Here is a 21,399-nt window from a genome sequence, read left to right as displayed (position 1 = left end):
TCACAGCATGGGGGAGAAGGGGAGTTTGCCCTCCCTGTCACATTTTCTGACAAATCTCTTTGCCCAGGATTTCTCTCTTGGGAAGCTGAGAAGCCTCAGAGAAAAAGGAAAACAATATTATATCATTTGCTTCTCCTGTGTTTTGCTGCTTTGGAATGTGGTTTGGACATTGTTTATCCAACATGTGAATTGTTTTAACTTAATAACCAACCACAGCCAGCTGTGTCGAGGCTCTGGAGAGAGTCACAAGTTTTTCATTATTATCTTTTAGCCTTCTGTAAGTATCCTTTCTGTATTCTTTAGTATAGTATTCTTTAATATAATATTGATCATAAAATAATTAATTAGCCTTCTAAGAACATGGAGTCAGATTGATTTCCTCCCTTCAATGGGACTCCCAGAAAATACCACAGCCCTCCCATGTCACACCTGGCCAGGCTCTGCTCTCAGACCTGGGCCTGAGTTTATCTGGCATCTGCCAGGAAAGTCCTTTGGGAAGGAAGCACTTGGGTGCTCCACAGTGTCCCAAACAGTTCTCTTTGAGAGCCACCAGTGGTGTCCAAAGGCACTCTGAACTCCTTCCTTTCCAGAGGAAAGGACTGGGCCTGACAAAGTTTCAGGCTCTGATGAAATTCTGGTATATTAGAATTATCTGAATTCCCCCTCAGCCGCTGCTGCTGTGAGCTGGCCTAGCTGGAATAATAAATTGATTTGGTATTGCTTCTTTAGATGCCATAAATGTTAGCAAGTATTTTGTAGTTTTAAGACCTAAGATTTCACTATTTATAGATCAATTACCTTGTCTTGACCCATCTTCAACACCTGACAGCTCTTCATTTCTTCCTCTCTCAGGTAGATGGCCAGTGAACTTTTTAATACTTGCAATATCTTTTCTGTTATTCTTCACCCTGATTTTATTTATTTAGCTTTATGCTTGCAGTTTTTGAAAATATTTCCCCCTCCAGTCTTTTTAGGCTGTACATTTCTTCCTGTCTATGTCTGTTTTAGCTCATTATTCATTTGGATAAATTTGAAGTCTTTTCTGAGAAGTTTATAGTAGCAGAAAAGGAGTAATTTCCAGAGAGCCACTGACTTGCTCCACTGTGTAAGAGAAGGATGAATGTTCAGAAGATTTCAAATAGCAGCACAGGGCATCCTGCTGCTCTGACTTTGAGGACATTTTTCTCTGTTACAGCTGGCATCATCTATCTTACAATTTATGTGAAGTGAGCAAGCTGTTTTAAACCTGTAGGCTTTGTTTAAACAACACAGTCAGAGATTTATGATGTGTGCTCTTGAGATCAGTGTAGCTGTGTATCACTGTTAGGTGTTTATCTCAAGCTTTCTGTGAGCCCTGACTGGAGTGAGGTTTATGCAATGTATGTATTGAGCAGGGGTTCACAGCTCAGACAGCTTTTGGATATTATCAAAATTGGCATCCCCAGAGACAATTCCTGCCTGTTTAGCTCAGTTTCTTGCAGTTACTATCAGAAGGTACCCAGGACTGAGAGAGTCTGCAAGTACTCTGCATGTGGAGGAGTCAGGCTAGGAGATTTGTGTAGCTTTTTGTTTTGTCCTCTCCTTTATTTATGTTACATGCCAAGATACAGTGACATTATCAGTGAGTGGCACCTTGAGTGTCCAAGCTGGCTTGCCCTGGAAACACAGATTATCTCTGTCCATGTATCACCTTCCTGCACCTGTGTGTGCAGGAATCTTTCACAGGGTGTCTGTCATCCCTGCCTCCACTGATTGTCCAAATCTGGGGGTAAAATCTTGAATGACAACCACATTTACCTTCCATATTGTGCTTGATAATAATCACGCTCAATTCTTCAAACCCATGGGCACAGGCAGCTGGAGGCTGGACAGAGGAATAATTTGTGGGTCTTTTTACAAGTGCCTGAGAGAAACAATCATCTCCAGCAGCAGTGGGAGCAGATGCCTGATCTGACATTGCTGATTGGTTTTGTGGTGCCTTGGGCATGGCAGGAGGGGACTGGGCATTGTTAAGCTGCCATCCCTTACCTGCTCAACATCTTCAGGGAATGCAGCAATGACTCTTCTTCCTGGCACCTCAATCTACATGAGTGACAAAGGAGAAAGTCCCTTTGCCTCTGGACTTGGACACAGTTGAACTCTTCTGGGAGTTTTCACAGAACCCCGTGGGAATTTTGCTTCCCCTGCCCAAGTTCTCTTTGTGTTGTGTATTTCTCTCTTCCTCCCATTACTTCCTTCCTGCTGTGCTGAGCTCTAAAAAAATTACTACATTGCTCACAACATAATTGCAAAACATCAAGAATTTATTCATTTCCAGGTAGCAGAGAGTCTAAAGTTAGGTGCTGCCTTCATGGTTCTTCATTCCCATTTTGAATCAAGCTCATCTATATACATGTTTTCAGCCATCTGTATAAATTATGCAGCCAGTCAGGGAGTTCCCTGTTTACACACAATATTTCCAGAAGCACTCAGAAAGATTCCCACGTTTCTTGTACTGTTTCCTGTCCTTGGTCAGGAGGCGGCCCAGGAAAGCATTTTGAGGATGGTTCCTGTAGAAATTCTGAAATCAAACAGCACTGGGGAGGTTATGGGGGTGGTTCCCAGTGGGAAAGTCCATCCTCCACCCTCCCTGAGCACCCTGTGCTCCCACTGGGGGAAGGAGGGGACTGCCCTGGGAAACCTCTGCTTTGCATGTGCCACTAAAACCCAGCCCTGTTCTCTGCATTGATGTTTAATTCAGCAGGAAGTGAACAGGGATGATGTTCTCCATGAACATAATGGTTCATAACAGAGCTGATCATGCTGTGTAACCTGTGCTGGGGGTGGTGGTGGTGCAAATAATGGTGCCTGGGCTGATGAAGCTGAAAATTGGCCTTTATTTAGAGAGGGGGAAAAAAAACCCAAAAACAAAACAAAACAAACCCCCAAACAAACACACACCAAAAAAAACCTTAATTCTAAGCCCTCCACTTTTTTTTTTAATCTAGATTACTTGCTCTCTTTGTTTTTTCCATTTTCCCCCTCTCCCTTGCCTGTCTAACTGCTAAGTGATTCCAGCTTCACTGTGGCATGCTACTTTATTCTCTACTGTTTGTGAAGTCTGTTGATCTGAAATGATTTCTTGGTAACAATTCTATGTAGTTTAGTCTTATTTTTCTTGTTTCAGTGGCAGATGGTTATTTACTTACCTCTTTGATATTTTCCCCTGGGTTGTAGTTGCTGGGGGTAAGACCTGTTAAAGGGAAGACACAATGAAATGTTTTAGCATTTAGAAATCATGAATTAGGCAAGTAATTCTCATGTGCCAGAATGCTACAACTGACAGAGGTCTTGGAGTGGAATATCCAAGGGTAACACCTATTGCTTTCCAAACCATCCATTGCCACTGATTCTGCAATTTCTGCAAGTATTGATGTTTTCTAAGACTGCTATTTTCTTTGTCTGCCAGCTCCTCTTAGGCCCATCCTCTCCTTCCCCTGGTTTTGCTGTCTGGAAGTTTTGCAGCACTCATTTGGAGATTTTGAGGTGGTGTTGAGCTGCAGGCATGGCTACTCAGCAGCTCCCCCAAAATTCCACTTAACTCATTGACAGTGTTACTTACACATAACATTGTATTTTAGCAGACAGCTGGGAGCTGGGGTGTGCTATCTGTGGGAGCTGGAGGTGTGAGCCATGGGCACTCCCAGTGCTGTGTGAATGCTCACCTGCTTTGCTGTCCTCACTCAGGGTCCCCAGGAGCTCTGGCAGGAGCTGGAGCAGGGAGGAGCTGCCCAACCTCTCCAGGTTTGACCTCGAGTCTTCATCAGCTGCCAAGGCAACAGACAGGCACAGGGTGAGTTTTTGCTTTGCATCCCTGTTTCAGTCTGTCCCAGGGGATTTCTCATCAGGTCTGTTCAAGATTTTCATGAAAGCACCAACCACAGATCCTTATTTAATTCTTCTAATAGGGGATAGTTGGTTTTGTATTCCTTTCCTTCCAAAGCTTTGAGAAAAGAGAAACCTTAGTGATGCTAATCTTAGATTCTCATTTCTCTGGCAGTTTTGTTAAGAGTTTTTGACAGCAGCAGCCCCTCCTGTCACTTGAGGTACTCTCAACCTCATCCTTCCAGTACACAGCCCAGACTTGGATGTAATTTTAAAAATTATACTTCCATTTATTTATCAACTCGTTCCTGTGCTGCAGGAATGAATAAAGGCAAAACTTTCCTATGAATAAAGGCAAAACTTCCTGTTCAACACCTATTTACCTGTTCAGTCTTGCAATTACTAAATGCAGTAGAGGTTGTGGAAGGGCAGGAATAAAGGTAGAAAAACTTACAATTTATTTTGATAGCTGTGCTTCTTGGTGCATTTCAGCCATCTCTCATTAAATGTGTGTACCAGTACAGATGTTACCAGTTTTTCCAACACTACAGCTTGCTGGTAGCTGATAGAATTAATTTATCTATGCATAAAGAATTCAGAATTCTGTGCTAGCCTGTGCCCCAAGGCACTTTGCCAACAGAATCCCTTAGCAGTGCAATATTCTAGGTAACTTGGGTTTTTGTAATCTGAGCAGTAAATTTCATCTTTGGTAATACATAGCAGCCATCTAAAATTGTGGGCAACCAGAGGCTGTCATCATCAAACACTATTTGGGCAGATTAATAGAATTTTGTAATTGTACTTGTAGGTGACCCTTTGGAGTTCCAGTTGCTCTGACCTGCAGGGATGGATGTGACTGTAGCTCCTCACATGGACATGTAAGAAAACAAACTGAAATAATCTCCCGACATTTCAAAAACTTGCACAAAGATCAGAAATTTGAGGACCTTGGACCTGCCTGTTATTAGTTTACTCACTGCATAAAAGGACATTTGCAAAGGCAGCAGGGATTTCATTATAGGACTCAAAATAAGAAGACAAAAACTTCCCTGTGCTGAGTGGAGACAATCTGCATCTCTGACCATGGATTATTCTTTAAATCAGAGCACTGCTAGCAGGTAAATTTGCTTTGATATTTAAAAAAGGAAAAACCCAACCCAAAACCAACCCTCTTTAAGACAGCTCCTCTTCTGTCTTCTCCCTCCTAGAGACTCTTTACATTAGCAGGAAGATCTGAGCACTGTGACTTGAACCTAATGCAATCATGGCTAGAGCCAGCTATGATGTGACAGATATTACTCAGATATTGAGTCAGGGGTACCTGGAAATGCAAATTACATTGTGGAAGGCTTGAGGAGATGCTGGCTTAGAGAGCCCAAGATTTTCAGAGCAGACTGAGGACTGCTGATACCTATAAACAAGCAGAACAACTGCTGCAAAGCAGGTAAGAACAGCCACTTTTTAATAATCAGCTTTATGCAATAACTTCTGGGTTGGTTTGCCTGTTCTTTCAGAACTCATTTCACAAAGTCTTCCAGTACCAGTCAGGTCTGATGAGAGCAACCTTCCAGATTCTGCTGTGCATTTTTTCTGAGCCATTTCAAACTTTGAGCATCACTTTCTCAAGCAAAGATTTGTTCTTTTCCTGGGCTAAATTTGAATTAGTGCAAACAAAGAGCATTTTCAATACATAATGTAAGAGAGATTTGCCTGTTCTTGATGTTAGCACTAGGTTTCCCTGTTTTTAAACACAAAATAGCTTATTTCAAAGAGTAGAAACAGGAGAGATTGTACAGCAAAGTTTCTTTAAGTCACCCAATGCCTATGAGAGCTCAGACACTGAATGCCAGCTCACATTCAGTGCTGCAAGGCTCAGATACCTTTTTCTCCTCAGTGCATCCTTTTGTTCCCTGGATCTCAAAGCAGCAGGGGGAACCATTTAGGGCACCCAACCTCCCCATTGTACAAGACCAGCACCCACTGCTGTGTCCCTTGTGCTGCTGCTGTCCTGCTTCTCCTGCTGAGCAGCACAGATCCAGGCCCCTTGGCAAGTACACTGCTGCTTTCCCTGCTCCAACCCGTGCATGATAACCATTAAAATCAAAATTCTCTTACCTGAGTGTTGGTAAGACATCTCACTGGCATTGATGATGGGGAGAGACAAGAGAGGACAGGAGAAGCAGATGATAATGAGACAGCAGAGTATCAGTTTATGCATCTTTGCTGTGTTGGATGTTCTGTTGTGTCTAACCCTGGAACTCAGAACTCCTGGCTAACTGTAGCCTCAGCTCCCAGTTTCTCCCATTATATAGCCACTCATGACCTCATAAACACCATCATGTTCTCTCCCCCCTTCAGAAAAAAATCCAATGAATTTATTGCCCATTGATTCTAAATGGAAACCACTTTGCATTGATGTAATTTTTCAAGGTAACAGTTCATAGACAATAAATTTACTGTCTTATAGCTTGGTGTACAAAATGGATATTATATCAAACCAAGCACAGTAAAGTTTATAAATCTGGCATTTAAAAAAAAGTAACTTTGAGTTATAAATCATGAGTTAACAAAGGGTCAGACGTTGGTTGAAATGACCAGGGCAATAGACAGCTGATTTATGAGCCTCAGCAGTCCTGACGCAAAGCATCTGATATGAAATGCACTTTTTTATTTTCCTCTCTCTTTTGTGAGATGGATGAATGTGTTGTGTTGTATTTGTTGTGCCAGAAAAAAAAGTAAAAAAGAGAGGGAGTTGAAAAAGCTTGTTAACTTACATAGGTAATACTAGGAGAATTCAATTTTTAAATTTGTTTTGCTCCCCCTTGCAAAATTTCACACCTATTTATTTGGGAAGACCTCATCCAATGGTGCCCTAGAGAATTGTCTTGGCAGAGAAAGTGCAGCTTCCATCTGGAGACTTCTTGGTACATATAAACTACTTGGGTTGATGTTAAACACAGGTCCCTCTGTAGACTGGAAGACCATTTTCCATTTCACTTATCTTCTCTTTCAGTTGGAACTAACTACTTAATTCTGAGTGTGTTAGCAAGGTTTTTCCCCTGTTTGCCCATTGCTTTTGCCTAATGCTGCCACAGGAGTTGCCTTATGTCATCTCATCACTTTAGTCCTTCTTTCCTTCCATCTAGCCTATTTTGTTTCCTTTACTTAAAATTTGATTTATCATATCATAGAGCAAGGACTGACTGGACTGGTCTCTCCCCTCCATTCTCTATGCAGTGTCTTATCCAACTGTATAGAGCCTTGAAAATAACAAAAACAAGGTAATTTCATGGCAATATTCTTTCCTTTTAATGGTGAGAAGATAATGCCTCTTTGCAACAAATTATGGTGTGTTACTTTTCTGCCTCTCTACTCAAATGCTTTTGTCTTCAGATGCTCTTCAAAATACTATGAAATCCAACTAGTGTTACTAAAGTTGTTTCCTTATGCTGAATTTTGTGATAAGTTTAAGTTGCAAAAGATGTGAACTTCCCTGCTTTTCATCTTTTTCCTTTATTCACATTTCCTGTTGAAGATTAATTTTTATATTTTACATCCTGTGACTCCTAAGACTAATTTCAAATTGGCTGCATCAGTCATACAGAACAGAAGTATTTCTGCTGCAGGTGTAACTCAGGGGAGCAAGCCCCCCATGGGTGGGCTAAACACAGTGGGCTCTGAAGGAGGTTGAAGTTGGAAATCTGGGAATCTCATACTCCAATTCCCCTGCTCCAAGCAGGGTCAGCCAGGACAGCTGGTCCAGGAGTGTGGCTAGTCAGGTTTGAATAGATCCAAGGATGGAATGGGACAGAATTTCAAAATTAAGCTTGATAATGCCTTTGGCATCCCTGTGTGTGTTCAAATGCTCTCACCTGAGTGCACAGGTGGGTGTTGGGCAGGTGGGGAAGGACCTGCAGAGGTCCTGCCAGCCTAAACTTCTCTTCTGTGCACAGAGAGGGCTGGCATTTGACTTGCCTTGACTATTGAACAAATATCTGTACTACAAATCCTTTTTCTCCACACTTCTCTTTGCTGAACTGAATGCTTATGACAAAAGAATTTCTCCACAGAATTAACCTAATGTGTTTTATTGCCCTTTCCCTGTGCTTCCCTGTGAGAGAGATAAGCAGCAAGAGAGGAATTCTCTCTCCTCATCTGAGTCATGCAGCTCTTGTTCCAAAACTGCAGACAGTAATTAGCTCTGATTTGATGCATGATCTCACTGTTGGTGCTGGATGCTCTGTACAAATGCTTCTCCTTCAGTGAACCATCAATGACAATGGTATTATCAATATTCACCCTAGGCATCCTCAAGGAAAGCTAATGAAGCACTGACCAGCAGCTGCTGTCCTTTGTCTTTTCTCAAGGAAGATTCAGCACCTCAGAGCCTCCTGGAGTGCGTCATGCTCAGCTTGGGCAGCCTGCCCAGGGATCATTGCCTCTGCTTTGGGCTGGAGGTGTCACTCAGCCACTCTCCTTTGTCACTCAGCCACTCTTTGCTCTCCCAAAATGTCAAAGGCATCTCTCTGGGGTGACAGTGCCAACGTCATCGTTGTGCCAAGCAAGGAAACAGCTCATCCCAAGCAAAGGTACAGAGCCCTGGATCCATGGGAGAGGGAACTCAATGGGAATGGCACTTTGAAAACTTGGGAATTTATTTCAAATTCTTCTGCAGTATTTTGTGGGAAGGTTTTCAAAGTGCTTCTTTGTGCTTATTTCGGTTTGGAAGTGCCTCAGGGCAGCAGTTGGTAGATAAATTACAGTAGTAAAATTATTGCAGTAGATAAATTACTGAACAAAATAAGTATTACAGTAGATAAATTACTGAACAAAGTAAGTATTACAGTAGATCCCAAGTTCTGCCCAAGTTCCTGAACAAATTCCTGAACAAATTCCTAGCAATAAATGTATTTAAATATAACTTGAAATATATAAGTATAATATATTTAAATATAAATATATGTAAATATAATATAAAAATATAACCTATCCTAAAAGATAGGTTATATTTATAACCTATCATTATCCTTCATTATCAGAAGAAACGATTCCTAGTTTAATATGATGGCTCATGAAGAACAAGTTGTTAGTATAGCCAAGACAACTTTGAAAAAAAAAAAATAAGACTCAATGAAACCAATCACAAACATCCCCAAAAATTATCTACTTCTGTGTAAAATAGCATAGATGAAATGTAATCTATAATGCAACAGTTCTTTCCCCTGTTGCTAAGTGGTTTATGGGAAGCAAGCATGAGTTGTTATTAGTCAAATATTGTGACAGTTGGCAAAACCAGGAATTTGAGGTGTGATTTACCAGTAGCATTTGTATGAGGACTTCTTCAAAGGATGCAATTTCTAGTGTAAAACTTTGGCTTGAATTTAGTTTACAAGAGGTGTGCAGTAGAATGATTTTGTATTGGCACTGTAATTGCAGATGAGCTTGTTATTGTATGGAAGAGAGTCCCCATCTCTTCCTTGAATTTTACTACCAATTTTAACTTAACATGTTGCTTCAGTGAGTTGTACATGTTGGCTGGAAAAACATTTGCCCTGTTATTCATTTTTCTTGTAGGTTGTATTGTACAGGGGTTTGGGGTCTTTTGCTTTGCTGTCACTGCAGATACCTGTTCTCATCAACACCTAAAAAGTTTATTTTCACTGAAAGTTTAACATTTTAGCTGATTATTCAGCTACATAAGATGATTATTAGATTAATTTTACACACTGAAATAGCTACCTTGTGAGATCATATATGCAATAAGGTGGTTTTTTTCTGCTACCAAATTACATTGCCCTATTTATACTCTGCCTTTTAATGTGTGCTGAAAATAGCCTGTTTGGAGAATAAGGAAACCAAAGGAAAAAACTAACCACAACCTGCTGTTAACTTTCTTTTTGAAGATGCTTCCTCTGTTCACTGCGTGTGAGCTGTAATGCATAGGAGTATTTAATCTTCAGAATTCCTTTTCATGTTTCTGAGAGGTTCTGACCTAGGCTCTCTTGTTCTGAGCTGGGTTGAGGTGTGTGGGTGAGTCTGTGCTTGCCTGGACACACACCCCTGTGTGATGGTGGCTCCTTAGGCCTCTCTGAAGATATTTTATTTTACTACAGAATTGGCAAGGTGTAAAAATTCTTGAGCACAGGATCACAGCTGCCAAAACACTGCTGCTCTGTGGCATAATTTCCACCAGTTTGAGGGGAAAAAACCCTCTTGCTCTTTGGCCCACTGTAGTCTGGGTATATTCTCCAAGTGAAGCTTGACAGACTGGTCCCTGCCTGCCCTGTCCTCTCAGCACTGCAGAATTACCAGCCTGAACCTTCACGCTGCTTGACGTGAGGGAAAGTAAATCTGGCATGACTGAGGCTTGGAAATGCAGCACGTCAATATCTGATGGGAATTGAGTTCTGGAGAAGGCAGATGCAAACAGAGGAGCAGAAACCAGGTCTTGAAATAAGGTTTCTTTCACCAAAAAAAAAAAAAAAAAAAGTAATGGAACTAGCTACGCCATTACAGTTTATTTTTAAGAGTGAAATTATGACAGAGTGTGTAAGGAAAGAGAAGAACACATTTGCAGCAAGGCTGGAACTTTCTCTGTGCCTTTCACCTGCTATCCCAAGGTATCCCAAATAATCTGTTCAACTCTAATAAGAAATTGTGATCTGGATAAAAGCAAAATAAAAACTTCTTTATTTCATTTTTCTGGTCATTACAGTGATCATCAGAGAAAGGAGCACAAAGCAGCTGAAAGGCACAGGCTGTTTGTCAGCTCTGTCCATCTTCAGTCCATCAGTCCCAGCTGTAGGGCAGGCAGGAGGCTCAGGCTCATTTCAAGGGAGTGCATTTCAGACACATGTCTGTCACACTGCTGCACTTGGAACCTTGCAATAGGTAAAATTTTCTAATTTGAGTTTCTTTGTCACAGAGAACTCTTGTGGTGAGACATTTTCAAGGTAAAAGCTTTACAAATATTTCAGTAATGCAGGGTAGTCCAAATCAGCTCTGAGCTAGCCAGCACTGCAACCCTTCCTCCCTGAGGTGGGTGGGGAGTGTGGGGGCAGAGAGGGCTTGGGAAGGGCAGGGCCAGGGCCGGGTGATCTCGGGGTCCCCCCGGGCTCTGTGCCCGGCTCGGGGGGCGCTGGCCCCGGGAGATGGCGCTGCGGGACCGGCGGGGGCTTGGGCTGGGCTTGGCTTTAGGGAGGGTCCAGGGTCGGTGTGTTTGGCTGGGGATGGGTTTGGGTTTGGGGATCGGTGTGTTTGTGTGTGTGGGTTTTGTTTTGGGGAGGTTGGTGTGTGTCTGTGTTTGTTTTGGGAGGGTTGATATGTGTCTGTTTTTGTGGGGGGTCAGTGTGTGTTGGTTGGGTTTAAGGCTGCTGGTGTGTTTGGGTTTGGGGGGCTTGGGGGTGCGTGGTTTTGGGGAGATGGGGTGTGTGTGGCTGGCTGGGTTTGGGAGGGTTCAGTGTGTGTGTGGTGAGGTTGGGGAGTGAGTGTGCTTGGGTTTGGGGGTGTTGGTGTGTTTGTGTTTGGGAGGTCAGTGTGTTTGGGTTGTGTTTGTGAGGAGTCAGGGTGTGTTTGGGTTTGGGAGTGTTGGTCTATTTGTTTTTGGAGGGTCAGTGGTTTGTGTGTGTGGTTGGGTTTGGGGGTGTTTGTGGGGTTTGGTTTGGAGGAGTATACAGGTTTTGGGGTGTTGGTGTGTTTGTGTTTGGAGCTCAGTGTGTGTGTGTTTGGGGGTCAGCGTGTTTGTGTGTAAGTTTTTGGATTTGGGGATGTTGGGTGTTGTTGTTGGGTGTGTTTGTGTGGTGGGATTTGGGGGAGTATACAGGTTTGTGGGTGTTGGTGTGTTTGGGGGTCAGTGTGTTTGTGTATGTGTTTGGGTTTGGGGATGTTGGTGTGTTTGTGTCTGGCTGGATTTTGGGGGGCAGTCAGGGCTGTGTGTGTGTATTTATGTTGGAGTGTCAGTCTGTGTGTTGGGTTTGTGAGGGGTCAGGCTGGGTTTGGGGGTGTTGGTGTGTTTGGATTTGGGGTGTCAGTGCGTTTGTGTGGTTGAGTTTGGGGGTGTTGGGTGTTTTTGTGTTTGGGGGTCAGAGTGTTTGTGTCTTTGGCTGAATTTTGGGGATGGCAGGTGTGTGTGTTTATTTATATTGGGGTGTCAGTGTGTGTGTGTTTGGGTTGGGTTTGTGAGGGGTCAGGGTGTGTTTGGTTGTTTTGGGGATGTCTGTTTGTGTCTTTAGCAACAGCATAGCCTTCCTGAGGTTTAATTTAGGTTGTAATAATAAATTATCAAGCTAATCCTGCTGCAGAGATAGGTGTGATTGCTGCATACTATGACATTTTTCACTCTTGTTCGGTTCTTAAACTTACACCATTCATTATTTTTTCAAGTAGAGTACTGAGGGGTTTTCCAAACAAATTATTTCCTGGAGGCTGCTACACAGACATCTATTCAGCTGTGGATTTAAAGGAGTGAATTCCAGCTTAACATTTGTCTCCTAGGGCTACAAATGCAATTTTTTTCAAAAACTGGTACTACTAATGTCAAAAGGGAAGCAGCAATTCACTGCTGATTCTTTTCTTTGTAGTTTGGATGATGGAGTGGGCAGGCCAGGCTGTTGTCTTGTGTTTTCTCTGGCCCAAAGGGAGGAAATGCAGGAACAGTAAAGTAGCAAATTGCAAGAGGCAATAAGGATCACCTTCCAGATTTCCCTGCCTGAAACTACTTCATACTCTGTTAATTGCATGGTGCTCTGACTCATTAGTTTCTTACTACAAATCATTTAATTGGAAACTTAGTAATATTTTACTATCTGTTCACTGTTTTACTCTCCTTTCATGTTCTGAGAGCTAGAGGGTAAAGTCTTTAATCTCCAGTGGTGATGGAACAAAACAGTTTTGTCAGAGGTGTCCTTGTGCTTTTTTAAAAAAATTTTCTATCTAGCTCTTCACATTTGTTGTACTCTTGTTCTTCCTGTTTTTATCACAGAGGCTTAGGACTGCTTATCACTCCAATATCCATAGCTGATATCAGAGGACAAATTTCAGGTAGTTCAGTATGTGGGCAGGAGCCAGTGACTAATTAAGAGGAATGCTAATAATCATTGGCATTTAGCTGTCGTCCACTCAGCGTAGGCAGTAAATGAATGGCACACAAAAGCAGACTTTAATTTCTTTACTTTGTTTTCTGGCTGCATAATCCCTTTAATCCTTTGCTATCAGAGTTTTTTATTAATTAAATGGAATCTCTGCAGGCTCAGTGATTCACATTTCAGGGCAAATACGTGTATTTAACGGGGGAGGGCTGGCATGGGTCTCACTGGGCAACTTGAGGTTTTAAACAGTTCTTCCAAGGTTGTTTTGTAAATGAATGTGTTTTCTTGGCAGTCAGACCTGTAGGATCTTCACTGTTTAAGAGTATTCCTGTTTAGCAAAGAATTCCTGCTGCAAGTGTTAACAGGTTTCCTTGTGATCACTCACTGATCTTGACTGGGGAAAACTGTCCCTGGGAGTGACCCACAGGAGTAGGAATTAACAAATGTGAAGGAAGCAGGTGTCAGATCTTTGTCTTTTGATGTGGCAAGTTGAATGTTTCTTGCTGTAATGGGATCAGAATCCTCTTTCCAATTCCCAAGGCATATTTATGATATAAGAGGGTTCTGAAGAGCAGTGAGTCTCTAGTTGGATACTCTTGTTGGACTCTTTAGTTGGATGTTCCTATTCTTTTGATAAAGGCTTTTGTTTAAGTACAATCCACTTTAGTTCAGTATAATCTGATGCTTGACCTGGCAGCTACCCAGGATCCAGAAAGGTGAAAGGAAACCATTGGTGATATCACAGCAAACTTCTGCAAATTGATGTTAGAGGGAAATTCCATTTTTTGTTGTAGATTGTATTAAAATATCTTGTTACAGTGAGGTCAGGGACAATATCCAACAGCTGTTATGCTCAACTGACACTGAACCTGTGGAGAAGCTCCTCTCCCAGCCCCTGTATTAGGGAAGGTTTGTTCCCAGCTGAGAGAGGAGCTGAGGTGACACTTGGTTATAAAATAAAACTTTGTGTAGTTTTAAGAATGAAACTTACCTTGACTTTCAAACAGGTGACAAAATGTCAAGTGGGGTGGTACACGTGGCCTGTTGGTATTTCCTGTGTGTTGTCTCTTTGGGGTGGAACATCTCCCACAAAGGTTTTGACATCATCTGTGTTAGCATCAGAACAACTGTCAGGGAAGGCTGTACTTCTGTCCTGTGAAGGATCTGATAGAAAGACTGAAAATAAGAAATCATATTCTGCTTTAAAATATTATCTGAAGTTTACATGTTTTAGAGGAGCCCCTCCAGTCTCAGACTCTCTACCATCCAGAATTATTAGGCACAGAAACCCCATTTGTGCAGGAGGTGAGAAACAGAAACCCTTTTGCTATGAACCTTTTACTTTCCTTAGCCACACAACTCCTACAAGAAATTACCAAGCCAAGGGATGTGATGAACATGATTTTAATTACTGGTGCCACCAACTATGCCAGGAAATGGTGCTGGTTCTGGAAGCAATAAAAAAGCAGCAGGCTCCTCTGCTTATGCTTATCTTAAAGAGACTTTTTCTCCTTCTTCCATGCCCTCAGAACTCTGCTGACATCACTTGGGCCTCTGTACATGGTCTGGCTAAGAGGGCACTTTCTGACTTCCAAGAAAAACAGATGGAAATTCAAGAAGCTTGCATCTGGCTGTTACCTCATCCTCAGCCACCTGGGCTGCTTGAGAGTCATCAGGGCATTCCCAGTTCCATTTTGCTTGCTAAATAATAAATTAAATGACTGTCAAAAAAGAGACATGCACAGAAAGCAGAGAACACTTAAAACTCAGAGTTACCATAGAATTAAAATATTATTTGGGCTGGAAGGGACCTTAAAGATCATCTGGTTCTACTCCCCTGCCATGGGCAGGGATCTTACCAATAGATCAGGATGTTCCATGTCCTGTCTAACCTTGAGCAATTCCAGGGATGGGGCAAACCCAGCTTCTCTGGGCAAACTCTCTCAGGGTCTCACCACTCTTCTAAGTAAAGAATTTCTTTCTTTCTTAACACCTAATTGAAATTTCTTCTAGTTTAAAACCATTCTCCTTCGTCCTGTCAGTGTACAAAGTTCCCCTCCCTCTTCTTTATGACTTCCTTTTAAGTCCTGAAAGGCTTCAGACTCCTGGAGCTTGGAAGGAGCTAAACTCCAAATAAGCCATTCTTCTTTCCTCTACCCCTTCCAGTGAAGGAGAGACAGCAAAGGAGAGATTATGGTTTGAAACAGCAATTTCCTAGCCCAGAAAGCAGTGGAATGACACACACAATAACAACAGCTGTATTAATAGCAAAAATATACAAAAGAGAAGGTGTTTTACCCACAAAGGGGTTTTCACTATAGAGAACAAAAAAACCATGCTGGCAGATGCTTCCTGTTGATCCTGCCTTTGTCCTGACCTGCTCCATGTAATATTTGGGAAACAGGCCATGTGGGGAGGAGAGCTCCCCCAGCCTGAAAACAACAAAAACCAGAGACAAATAACCCCCAGAGCTCCATTGTTCAAATCAGAGCTGTGTAGCCACTTCACTGAGCTTGGTTTTTCTGCAAATGCTTTTGCTGCCATTTCTCCACTCTTGGAGGGGGAAGAATTGTCCCTGCTGGTGCTGACGTGGTGCCTGACCTGGCCCTGCTGGCTCAGAGCTGTCCCTCCATCCCCTCAGTGTCAGCCCAGGGACAGTGGGAGGGGGAGGCAGCAGAGGAGCTGAGGTCACCAGAGCTGGCTGGGGACAGTGCATTGCTGTGACACGGAGCTGTATCACCTGCACACATTGGACAACAGATGTGTGTGCCAGCAAAGTCTGTTCATCATTAATTCAGGCCTCGGTGCTCTCAAATAACAGAAGTCACAGGTAAGATTATCCACATATTTCTTTGATTGAAAGGAAGGTTGTTTCTAACATTTTATTCAGAATATACTTTCTTTTGTGAATGGCTATTCCCTGAAACAGTCCAGAACTCCAGTTTTGGTGGAAATGTGTACTCAGTGGTCACTAAACAGATTTCTGCTTCAGGTGAATGGACAAGAAGAATAAGGGGTTTGCACTTTGTTTGAAGCATTTCAAAATATATTTCAAAATATATGCAGAATTTGCCAGCAACATGTAAAATTCCAGTTATTATCTCTTTTTCCAAGGAGAAAACATCAGATGTTTTGAGTTACAGGGTGTGTACATTAATTCTCTACCTTATGTTTGGGCTATAAATTAATGACAGGCAGAAATATTCTTTCTATCTTGTTCTAAGATATAGTCAATGATGCAAAGGTCACTCTCTGATTTATAAATAGCTTTATAAATAGTTTGGTGGCTTTTCATGTGTCCTGTTCATGCCTTCAAGTTTGCAATTTTGATGTAATGGTTGCAAGTACCAACAGAGAGAAGACTTGAGCTAGGGATAAAAATAAGAACTTCACAATTCAGGCTTTTTATGGCACTTATTTTCTCACTATATAAAACTTACTATTTTATATTTACTTGTACATAAATGTATCAAAATGTGTAAGTGTGGCTTGGTGAAAAGAATCTGCTGTTGTAACCTGCTGAATGAAGAGATGGCTTGTCATTGTTCAAATGCAAAATACTTTTCTTTTGCATTGAAATCAGAGAGGGGAAAATCACCTTTAACCCACATACTGGTGGGTTTTCATTCTATTTTTTGAGTAACATTTACTGAATAATAAAATATGTGAGGTTTGTGAATGGTTAAAAATGGTGCTGCGAATGTCCTGACTCAAACATGTAATTTCTTTTTTCTTACGACCAAAGTTAACAGATATTTGATCAGAGAGACAGATACAGTGTCTGATGTTAAAACCTTTCCAACCTCAGTTCCAAAAATAGTACCACAAAGATATCACACTTACAGCTGCAATGTACATCAAGTTTACGTCACCCAGAAGATCAAAGCTGAATGATGTAGGGCTGAGGGTGGTGCAGTCCAGCTGCAAAGTTACAGCTACTTCTAAGTTCAAGTCAACCACAGCTTCTCTCAGTGTTTCCACTGCCTCCCTCCAGCCAACACAACAGCAGATGCTGCTGTGGAGCCTTTGCAGCTCAACATTTTCATGGCTTCTTTTCCCTGCATGTAAGGACATGGCAGGGGTGAGGGATCTGTTTCCAGGGCTGACAGGATCAAATGAGCTCCATCTGTATTTGCACACAAAGCCCAGGACTGCTGGGTTTGAGCCAGACTTTGGGAGGATCTTTGACTCCAGACTCAAGAGGATGGCTGATATTAAGAGATCATGAGTGTCACCAGTGACTCCACAATGTGATCTCCTTTTTAGCTTCAGATCCTTTTGGAATGCATGTAAATTATGGCTCAGATAACATTGATGATGGACCAGAAAACTATTTTGCACTTCTGTTAGAGCTTTTAAATGCAGTATTTCTTTCTACATGTAAATCAAGAACCACTTCTCAGAAATGTCCTTACTCATAGAGGAAGAAAATCAGCAAACTGTTTTGAGGGTTTTTTATTACTTTTTTAAAGAAATATTAAAAGAATACCTTTTCCCCAGTGGCTAGGCTATTTACTACCCTAACACTCAGGTGCTGGCACTTACTCTATTTACATAAACAGATTCTTGTTCTGTGCTCCAAAAGAAAATTCAAATGTGGCTGACTCGGACAATTCAATTTCTAGTTCACCAGGAGATCTCTCAATTCTGTGGATTTGCCAGGATTCTGATATTCACCTTGTTCTTCCTCAGGGAAGTGGCAGCTGCAGGCATCATCTTCCTGAACTGACTGTTCAGGTGTGTGCACTGGAGAAAAAGAACAGATTCACACAATCAATTGGGTTGGAAAAGACCTCTGAGACCATGTAGTGCAACCTTTGACCATCCATGCTGTAAACCAGACCATTTCTAGCTGTTTCTTGAACACCTCCAGGGCCAGTGACTCCACCAGCTCCTGGGCAGCCCATTCCAATCTTTAACTTTTTTTTGGGAAGAAATTCCCCCTCATCTCCAGCCTGAACCTTCCCTGGTGTAGCTTAAGGCTGTGTCCTCTTGTCCTGTCACTGGGAGGAAAGGCTGATCCCCACCTGGCTACAGCCACATTTCAGGGAGGTGGAGAGGGCAGGGTCTCCCCTGATCCTTCTTTTGACTAAACAACCCCAGTTCCCTCAGCCACTCCTCAAAGACCTTCTAGATTATTCCCCAGCTTTGTTACCCTTCTCTGGACTCACTCCAGCACCTCAATGTTTCTTGAAGTGAGGGGCCCAGAACTGGACAAATGTCCCCTTTCTGTTCATTTATTCAGCCATCTTATTTCACCATCCCCCAGTCACAAATGCAGGATGTCAGGAAGAAAAAAATCTTCCAAGTTATTCTATAATCTGAAATTATTCCTCTACAGCATATATATCTGATAAAACTAATTTATCACACTTTGTTTTCCCTAATTCAGCAGGTGTTGTTTGTCATGGCAATGAAAGGAAAAGCAGCATGAGGGAAATAGATTTTTGGACTGCTGTGGTCTAATGTATTTAGAGTTACACTAGAAGATTCAGACCTTATCCTTAGAACAGGGGAAAAGAAGAGAAAGAGAGAGAGAACCCTTCAGAAACCTGAACAAACCAACTATAAATGACATTGAATGGAATCAGCTTCATCTTTGTGCTGAACTCTTGTGCTTGCCTGTCACCCTGATTTTTTAAGATTTTCTAAGCCTTCTGATGTTTACATTCTTGTAACAAACTTTCTCACACACTTTCTATAAATAACTCATTGTTTTGCATTCTTTTGTGGAGGAGGAGAAATTTGATGAACTGTTGGTTTGTCCAGTGTCATTGGAGAGGTGGCACTGTCACCCTCCAATCCACTGTCACTTTTGGAAAACTATAAATGTTGAAGTCAGAAAATAAGCTTCCCTTTTTTTCACCTTGAGAGCAGCAATGTGAGCTTGTGTTGTTTCACATCCTATTGTGACACTTGCCCAGGAGTTATGAGCTCTCAGAGGGCAGTGCTGGATTCAGGCTGACCCTGCTCCTGTGTAGCAGCACACCCTGGCTGATGTCCCCTCTCCTTGTGCAGCCAGAGCTCCACTGCAGCCCCTGTGTCCTGTCTGGAGCAGAGAGAACTCCAAGGGGTTACAGCCACACAGGCCAGGAATGATGCTTGGAAGTCATGAACTGAACTGGCCTTTAACTGGAGCAGCTGAGATTTTTCATCTATCACAAATAGTCCACTTATAAGGATAAGCATGCACTTGACCTAACACCCACACCCACAGCAAATTTTCATTCCTTTCTGCAATAAAAATTTCAAAGCTGTTTCCCTTTCAGTTGCTTCTGACTTACAAAGCACCAAAAAACCCAAAGCTGTTGCAACTACCTCTGTAAGGCACTTAACCTGGATTCCTGACTTCTGTCTAGTTTCAAAAAGAAAAGCTGAAGAGCATATTTATCTTACTTTTCTTGATATTTGTCTTACTTTTCTTGAAGACAGCATGTAGTTTCTTTTTCTGCCAGACACTGAAGCAGATGCACAAAGGCAGCAGGAACATTAAGCACGACAGCCCAGCCACAGCAAGAGAAATCCTGATTGTGTCTGCCTGGACATCCTTCCCTAGGAAACAAATAACATTCTCTAAGAGTCTTAGCAGAACAAAATTCTACTGCCCTTCAATTAGCTGAAAACTGTGTCTCCCATTCTGCTTCTGGATCAGTCTGCAACACTGGAAATGCACAGAAGAAACGATTTTTGCTTTAAATGGAAGGTGAGTGTGCTACAGTATGTTTAAGTAGGTCATAATTCTTTACCTCCATAAGGAATATTACACAATGACTCACCTGGCACAGTGATATAAAATGGAATGTCAAGAGATGTTGTAGGTAGAGTAGTGACTAAAGTGGAATTAACTGAAGCATGTTTGCAAATGACATCTTTTGCTGGAGTTCCGGGCACCAGGATTTGGTTTCCAGTGCACCTAAAGGACATTTACAGCAAAATGGGGAAAAGAAAAAAAAAATCTTAAATTCCAGTCAAGTGTACTAGCTGTAGCATTTTAACTTTTTTTTTTACTTTACTTACATGGTCCAGTTTTTACAGGAGCCATTGGGCTGATCATTAAAGGTTCCATAGCGGCAAGGCTGGCAACCTTCAACAGACAAGGACAGGTAAAATTGTACAAGATAACATTTAAAATGCAACATATGAAACATTATTTTTGCCTGCTTGTACAATGTCAGAATTACTACTTCATAAGCTGCTCTGAGTATCTGAGTATGCAAGGCAAGTCTTTCCTGTCAGCCACAGACCAGTACAGTATTTGGCTAAAACCCCACTGATTTGGCACAAGATGCCACAAAACAGAGTTCTGTTTCCCTCATGCTGGCAGCCAAAGAGCAGCCATGCAAAGGGAACCAGCTGGGGCAGGATTTGAGCTGTGCTAGGGCTCAGTGTGGTGGCTTTGGCTGCTCTGAGCTCACACCACACACCATGCAGCGTGCTTAGCACTGGTGGCAGCTTTTATCTCTCGAGGTCCTTCCTCAATCTGCTTCTGCCTGGTGCAGGAAGCAGAGGGGCTTGCAGCTGCTGGGGAAAGGTGATCCTACCTTTGCTGGTGCTCTCCTGACCCACGCCACAGCTTCGGGTGCAGAAGGTGCAGCGATCATTGCCGCAGCGATAACCTTCCTTGCACGTGCATTCAGCGTCACTTGTCGAGGAGCAACTTTTCAAATACCGAAACGGTGCTGCAAGGGTAAAAACAGCGTTAGCTTACAGCGTGGACCTTTGCTCTCACGAGAACCAGGCTAGCAGCTCCAGCGTTATTTGGCCAGAGGCGCATCCCCCGTCGGGCAGGTGCCACCCGGTCACGCCGTTGTCACGGGAGGTCACAGCAGGGCTGGTGGCATCGCCGCCGGTACCTTCGCACCGCCGACACATCCTGCAGCCGCCGCTTCCCGCCGCGCTGGAGAAGGTGCCGGCCGGGCAGGGCTGGCACGGCGCGCCCGCTCCCCGTGCGCAGTCGGCGCTCTTTACGAAGGTACCTGCGGGGCGAGACACGGCGGTCACACGGGCCGGGACGCGGCTGTCACCGCACCCCGGCACGGTCCTTACCCGCCGGGCAGTGAGCGCCGCACGGCAGCGCGGCCGCGGCTCCCGGGCTCAGCGCCAGCGCCAGCAGCGCCGCGGGCAGCAGCGCCCGGCCCGCAGCCATGGGTCGGAGCGGGTCGCAGCGGGGACTGCGCGCGGGACACCCGGCACCGGCCCTTAGCCACCGCCCCCGGGGGGCCTCGCTGCGTCATCCCGGGGGCGGCGGGGAATCCCCGGCCCGGCGGGACTTTCCGGACCCTCCCAGAGGCGCGACCCCTCAGTTCTGCCAGGCAGCGCCCGCAGAGCTCTCTCAGCGATGCCGGTCAGCGCTCGCCCTTTTCAGCACCGGGGCTTCCCGGTGAGTGCGGCGTGGAATCCCCGGAGGTGAGAGGCGAGAGGCGGGGCCGGCAGGCCGCAGCCGTGCCGG

At 43.4% G+C, this 21,399-nt stretch overlaps 2 protein-coding genes across 4 annotated transcripts; both read right to left on the bottom strand.

Annotated features, from left to right (window-relative positions):
• Positions 1-1,992: 1,992 nt before the first annotated feature.
• On the bottom strand, positions 1,993-8,741 carry UTS2 (urotensin 2). Its single transcript, XM_058039343.1, has 4 exons — positions 5,980-8,741; positions 3,705-3,806; positions 3,189-3,232; positions 1,993-2,560 (listed from the first exon to the last, which is right to left on the bottom strand). The coding sequence occupies exons 1-4, from the start codon at positions 6,080-6,082 to the stop codon at positions 2,444-2,446; spliced, it is 366 nt and encodes a 121-aa protein (XP_057895326.1). The 5' UTR covers positions 6,083-8,741; the 3' UTR covers positions 1,993-2,443.
• Positions 8,742-8,861: 120 nt separating this feature from the next.
• On the bottom strand, positions 8,862-21,096 carry TNFRSF9 (TNF receptor superfamily member 9). Of its 3 annotated transcripts, XM_058039214.1 has the most exons (8): positions 20,804-20,907; positions 20,492-20,629; positions 19,968-20,034; positions 19,727-19,863; positions 19,368-19,502; positions 17,628-17,696; positions 13,942-14,114; positions 8,862-10,745 (listed from the first exon to the last, which is right to left on the bottom strand). In XM_058039214.1, the coding sequence occupies exons 1-7, from the start codon at positions 20,820-20,822 to the stop codon at positions 13,969-13,971; spliced, it is 711 nt and encodes a 236-aa protein (XP_057895197.1). In that variant the 5' UTR covers positions 20,823-20,907; the 3' UTR covers positions 8,862-10,745; positions 13,942-13,968. The 3 variants fall into 3 exon arrangements, with proteins under 3 accessions (XP_057895197.1, XP_057895196.1, XP_057895195.1); XM_058039213.1 differs by lacking the exon at positions 8,862-10,745 and having other exon boundaries at positions 11,950-14,114; XM_058039212.1 differs by lacking the exons at positions 8,862-10,745; positions 13,942-14,114 and adding an exon at positions 20,997-21,096 and having other exon boundaries at positions 14,658-17,696; positions 20,804-20,926.
• Positions 21,097-21,399: the final 303 nt, after the last annotated feature.

Source organism: Melospiza georgiana, chromosome 22 (genome assembly GCF_028018845.1).
Source record: "Melospiza georgiana isolate bMelGeo1 chromosome 22, bMelGeo1.pri, whole genome shotgun sequence".
NCBI lineage: Eukaryota > Metazoa > Chordata > Aves > Passeriformes > Passerellidae > Melospiza > Melospiza georgiana.
The sequence above is the reverse complement of the archived record's forward strand: the minus strand, read 5'-3'. Positions and strand labels throughout refer to the sequence as shown.

Bases quoted from the DNA above. Each gene is read 5' to 3' on its own strand.
- TNFRSF9 (XM_058039212.1), bottom strand. From the start codon at position 21,096: ATGGCTGCGGGCCGGGCGCTGCTGCCCGCGGCGCTGCTGGCGCTGGCG. The intron at 20,927-20,996 runs GTAAGGACCGTG...CTCGCCCCGCAG, and splicing joins CGGCGCTCACTGCCCGGCGG to GTACCTTCGTAAAGAGCGCC. The intron at 19,864-19,967 runs GTAAGTAAAGTA...AATGTCCTTTAG, and splicing joins TCCTGTAAAAACTGGACCAT to GTGCACTGGAAACCAAATCC.
- UTS2 (XM_058039343.1), bottom strand. From the start codon at position 6,082: ATGCATAAACTGATACTCTGCTGTCTCATTATCATCTGCTTCTCCTGT. The intron at 3,233-3,704 runs GTGAGCATTCAC...TCCCTTTAACAG, and splicing joins GAGTGAGGACAGCAAAGCAG to GTCTTACCCCCAGCAACTAC. The intron at 2,561-3,188 runs GTAAGTAAATAA...GTTTGATTTCAG, and splicing joins CAGGGGAAAATATCAAAGAG to AATTTCTACAGGAACCATCC.